The sequence below is a fragment of the Abrus precatorius genome, unplaced genomic scaffold (genome assembly GCF_003935025.1).
Source record: "Abrus precatorius isolate BTA unplaced genomic scaffold, Abrus_2018 Scaffold2, whole genome shotgun sequence".
In the NCBI taxonomy this organism is placed as follows: domain Eukaryota; kingdom Viridiplantae; phylum Streptophyta; class Magnoliopsida; order Fabales; family Fabaceae; genus Abrus; species Abrus precatorius.
The window spans coordinates 31,719,788-31,725,620 of record NW_020874362.1 but is presented as its reverse complement, the minus strand read 5'-3'; the positions used below and the strand labels follow the sequence as shown (position 1 = coordinate 31,725,620).

The window sequence follows — 5,833 nt, the reverse complement described above, 5'->3', positions numbered from 1 at the left end:
ACCGTCTCAGTTGGATTTTTATTTTTTATTTTTTGTTTATGAGCTAGCTATTAGCTACTGTGGCGTTTGTCTTTGCACCAATTATTAGCCACTTGCAAACAAGAACCCACCGTGACTTTCACGGCATAATATTATGAAAGATTCTTGTACACCTAGCAAATTAAAATTATAAAATAAATATTGCATTTACTTACATCCGAATTAATAAACCAAGTTTATATGATCATTCTCATATTTTAGTTAAACTTGACTACAAGTTATATAAACTAAGGTCTAACAAGTAAATGGCTCTGAACAAAACCCTTATCTTCTTCGATAATACACCCATTTTTAATTTGTATTAAAAAAACTTACGATGAAGACATTTCAACCTAAAAAACTGACGATGAGAGAATATAAGTTGAAGTGTACGAAAAGAGAGCGAAAAGAACTAGCTCTCATGCATCATATGCTCGGTCTGAAAGAAAAAGAATCGATTTGAAGGTGAATACAAATATAGGACCAAATTTATTCGACCACTTACTAAAATTACATTTGAGTGGCGCCAAAATAATAATAGTCGAAGATGCCAAATTTCACGAACGTGCTTATTCATGGGCACACAAAATACAGACAACACTGCTATTAACGGGAAAGAAATTAACACACATAATATCATCCAATCCGAAACAGAGTCCGCCATCACATGGACGATTACCCTACGCATCATCCCATCGTAATCACATGATCACAATCTCAAGCGATGCGGTTTGAGAGTCTTGTAAGTTACCGGCTCCGGCGGTGAAGCGGTCGCCTCAGTGCTTGTGCTCTGCCAGTGACCCTTGCAAGGGATGTAATACAAAGAACTCTCATTGGGACAAGGCTTCTTCTCCTTGTAATAAAACTCATAACACTCTTGGTGTGACCTCTGATTTGGGAGCCCCGGGATGCAATTTTTGCTCACATCCAAAACCTTGGACTTGATCAAATTCCAGCACGATGGTCCAATTTCTACAAAATAATTATCCGACAACGACAGGTTCCCGTTGTTGCGCAGGCCTTGGAGCTGACACACAATGTCCGGAACAGCGCCGTAGAATTTATTGTGTGCCAAATTAAGGTACCGAATCTTCTCCAAGCACCCAAAAGAGAGTGGAATTGGGCCCGTTAAGAGATTCTTACTCACATCAAACACCGTGGCCTTTTTTAAGTACCCAATTTCAAAGGGCAAGCACCCGTCGAACTGGTTACCCAAGAAAAGCACTTCGGTGAGGGTTTTGGAAGCATTTCCAATACTCCTCGGAATTGAACCCGTGAGTTTGTTGTTAGCGAAAGTGAGAAAGCGGGCAGGGGTGGAGCCGAAATTTTCTGGTAGACATTGAGTGAACTGATTGTTGTTGATGAAAATCACGTCTAGATCCTTGTTAAACAGTTGCGAGGGAATTGGCCCAGTGAGCCTGTTGAACCTCAGGTCCAGAAACACTAATTGTTTCGACATAAGTACTTCCTTGGGAAACCCACCCGTTATTTGGTTGTTACTGAGGTCCAATTCATAGAAATAAGGGAAATTGGTGATTTGGGATGGGACGGAACCAGAGAATTTGTTGGAGTTTACGTGGAAGAATGTTAATTCCGATATGTTGCCCAAGATGCCCGAGGACACCAGGGGCAAGTCGCAACCGTTTTTTCCGGTTATTTTAGCTGTGTTTAAGTCGATTCCAGAAACTGCTAGCTCCTTCGTTGGGCCTGGATAGGTGTTGCATCGTATCCCGTTGAATTTACACGTGTCGGTGTTTTGGTTCCAGCTTTGGGTGTAACAACCGGGGTCGTCTATGAGGGTTTTGAATTTAAGAAGCACGCGACGTGCTTTTTCTAACCGAGTGGGTGGACGAGGTGGAGGGGGGCATGGGGTGGAAGGTGAAGGAGAGGGAGAAGGAGAACCTCCACCGCCAATTATAATTTCAAGTGCTTCTCTTTTTTCTGCCTCTGTTAGCCCCAATGCTTCGCTTTCGGATTTTGGTAGCTCTTGGGCTGTCACCAAGTGCAAGTAAAGCAAAACAGAGCATAGTAAGAATGAAAAGCGAATGGAGTTGGTTCCCATTTTGGGGTGTGAATGAATGAATGGCTTAATGTGGTATTGTTATATAATGATGCAAAATAATTGGCACGCGATGAGAAAAGTCAAGGGAGCCTGTGAATTTGATGAAAAGGAAGATATTCTGCAGTCTCGTGAGAAGCTGTTAGGCTTTCTTTTTCCCATACGACAATTTGCTCTGCCTCGTCAAGTCGGCATCTTCCCTCTCTCATTTGGTCCCAAATACTACAAACAGAAAATAAAACTTTGGGCCTGGAGCTATTCTTCGTACGGGTTTTCTATCATGTGCTTTCCGGTCTTCACATAAATGGAAAAGTAATTTAAATATATACATTATTGTTTTAAAATTATAAAAATATTTACTAACGCGTTAAAAAAGTTGTTCTTTCTATGATGTGCCATTTTTTTCAATTTCAAGTTAGGTATGTCTGCATATAAACTTGGTATAAATATACATAATTATGATAATTTTACACTTTTTTCCATCTGTTATATTTTATTCTTTTTCATTTTTTACTATCTTATTTATTATATCTTTCTAATTTTTTATGCCTTTTCTAATATAAAATGCACGCACTCTTAAAGAATGTCAAACAAATACTTTTCCTATTTCTTGTTGTTTGAAAAATAATTGTAAAAAATGATACGAAAATATCATTATTCTTCATGAAACGAAGGGTATTGATGATTTTTGTTGTTGAAGAGACTGATGATTGTAAACATGTAAATAATAAGCATGTCCAAATTGGAAAGCTAGATGTCTAACTATACATTTTTTTTCCAAGAACACTTTTTAGTTATGAGTTAAATTTATTAAATATTATAAAAAATAAGACAGATACGTTAAATTAAGAGTGATAAAGAGAGGAATCTAATAGAATTTTTGTACTTCTTCATCAATTTTAAATAATAATTAAAAATGTATTAAAAAATATATTAAATAACATGTCGGTAACAATTTTTCATGTATTAAAGTTGTATAATATGTTTGGTATACTTTAAAGATGGAATATAGCATCACACACAATTTTTGGTATACTAAAGAGTGGAACCAAAAAAATAGACACAACACTAAAAAAAAATCATTTATTAAAAAGTACCCTAAAGTATAGTTTAGTTTTCTCTTTCATTTTCACCTCTTGACTGCACAGTGGTCTCTCTCATCTTTTCCTCCTAGCTACACCACTGTCTCTCTCATCTTCTCCTATGTGGACACGCACCTCTCTGTTTTTGATAAGCTTATTTTTATACTAATTAATAATGTCAATTCGCGCACTGCCTCAAGTGCCAAATTAATCATTAAACAAGAGTAACTAGCTAGTGTTGACAAATAAAAAATAATAAAGAAGAGTCAATTACAGATACAATCCAACGTCAGTGGCTATTGTTTTGTTCTATCGTTACCAAATTTAACAGTGTACAATACATTATCATCATCCTGTGCTTTCTCTTGTTCTATTTCGCTAATTCTATTTCATTTTATTCTTTTCCGTTGTCAAACGCTAGCCACAATTAAACATGCAGGGTTGTGAGTTTTGTGACTATTTTTAATTTTTGGACAATAAAGGTCGATGGTTTTATGGGGCATAGTCACATGCCTAATAAATACATTTGTGCATCAATTCTACCATTCGTTTAGTATTAATGGAAATACAATCCTATCTTTAGGCTTGAGAACTCCCTTCCTTTCTCCCACTTTCATTCCATTTTGATTCCTAAGAATGCTCCAATATTGTCCTTCAATCACATGTAGCTTTTAATGTGGATACAAGCTTACAAAATCAACATAGCCTACCACACTTTTAGATGCTTGACATTATCATATACCTACCTAATATTGTAAGACTGTAAAGATATATTTGGAAGAGAGTTTTTAGAGGGAAAGAGAGGGGAGAGCTTATTTTTTAAAATTAATAATTTTTAAAAATAAAAGATATAAATTAATATAATAAAAAAAACTTAATGTATTAATAATATATTTTTCATCCTAAATAATATATAATTCTTTTAATATAAAATTAAAAAATAAGTCCTCCCTTCCCTTCTCCTCTAAAAACTCTCTTCCAAACATATCTTAAAAGACAAAATCCACCACACCCTAAAAGATAAAGTTCACCACACTCTCATATTATTTGTTAGGAAATTACTTTACAAAAAGTTACATAATTAGCAAACTCATAACATGGAGCAAGGAACACACACAAAGCTATGCCAAGTTCTTTAATAAAGAACTTGGTGAAATACAAGAACTCACGTTAAATCTAATTTATCACATGACTTTTATTTTAGATTCTATGATGTAAAATCCAATGCTCTCAACTTTCTAACTGATATGCTCTTTCGGTAGCCCTACGACCTTCTTTTAAAGCTTAATTTTTATTGTTCCTTTCTTCATTATTAAAGGTCAAAATTGAATTTAAGCTTTACAACTCCCAAGTTATTCAAGTAAGAAACTTACGTAGAAATAAAATTAAATTAGATCTAATTATATGAATTTAGAACACTAATTATAAAATTACTTACTTGTTGTAGATATTGTGAATTATAATAGTTGTAATGAGAAACTAACTTTAGATAATGAGAAGTCAAGTCTTCCTTATGTGTGATCACATTCTTCTAATATTAAGTTCTTAATAAGACAAACTTAGAGAGTAATGAAATATATTTATGTGATGGCAAAAAGACTTACCCACGTTATTTATTAACTCAAGAGACCTCTCATCATGGGCCTAGAGATCCGACCTACACTATTTGTTAGATTTGAATCTAACAATTCATCCTTACTTGGCCAAACACATAATTTACAAGAATTGTTCAAAGGCCTCACACAAGAAACCAAACCTTATTAAAAATGCACGAATGATCATTCCCTATTACAACATTTTATTAGTAACCTTCAAACCAAACTAATGATTGATCTCGCTAAAGACTAAGCTTATTTTCTAACGGTCAGCTACTTTTTTAATTTGTATTTGCCAATTATATCTTACTATTTCTATTCTGCTCCCCACTTTTATTCTTTCATTTTTACTTATTACACTATTTCTCACATACATAAGTATTAAGTACCCAAAATCTATAGGTAATTGATCACATTATTATTGAACTTAAATATCTTCAAATAGATCATAATTATTAGCCCGTTTTTGACAAAACTAAAAATCACATTTAATTATAACCTATTATAAATTATAAAAAAAAAACTCTAATTTTCTCTCACTTAAGCAAAATCAATTATTTAGTTCATAACTTTTGAAAATTTGAAAAATAACTCATGTGCTAATAACATGTTGTGGTCATAAACATATAATCTCAAGATACAACATTTAATTAAGACTTTGTCCAATGAAATCATGTAATATTGAATCATGGTAGCAACTGCATCTTTTATTGATGCAACTCCTTCCATAGTTACAAATGTCATTGACTTTGTCAACTAGTCATCAATAGAGAGTGTAACGAGAAAATAATATGTCAATATGATCAAGCATTCATACTATATTTTTCCATATCAATCTTTATTTTTTCTCAAATACTTAAAAGTCAAAGAAATTATATAGTTCATTATGAAATATCATGTCTTAACTCCAAATGACATTAATTACTGACATAGTGGTTCCAACGACGCTGAGCATACTCACACAATGCCTATGTTTTTAACATGACTTTTGAAAATAATAGGCCTAAGTCCCTAGGTCAAGGAGTCAGCTAACATGAAATATGTGTCAGTATGCTCTACCATTATAGAACCATTTTTCG

The 5,833-nt window shown here is 33.7% G+C and overlaps 1 protein-coding gene across 1 annotated transcript; it reads right to left on the bottom strand.

Moving 5' to 3' along the window:
* Positions 1-466: 466 nt before the first annotated feature.
* LOC113857905 (uncharacterized protein At4g06744-like) lies at positions 467-2,271 on the bottom strand. The gene has a single exon (XM_027490188.1). It carries the CDS (start codon positions 2,078-2,080, stop codon positions 728-730), a length of 1,353 nt encoding a protein of 450 aa, XP_027345989.1. The 5' UTR covers positions 2,081-2,271; the 3' UTR covers positions 467-727.
* Positions 2,272-5,833: the final 3,562 nt, after the last annotated feature.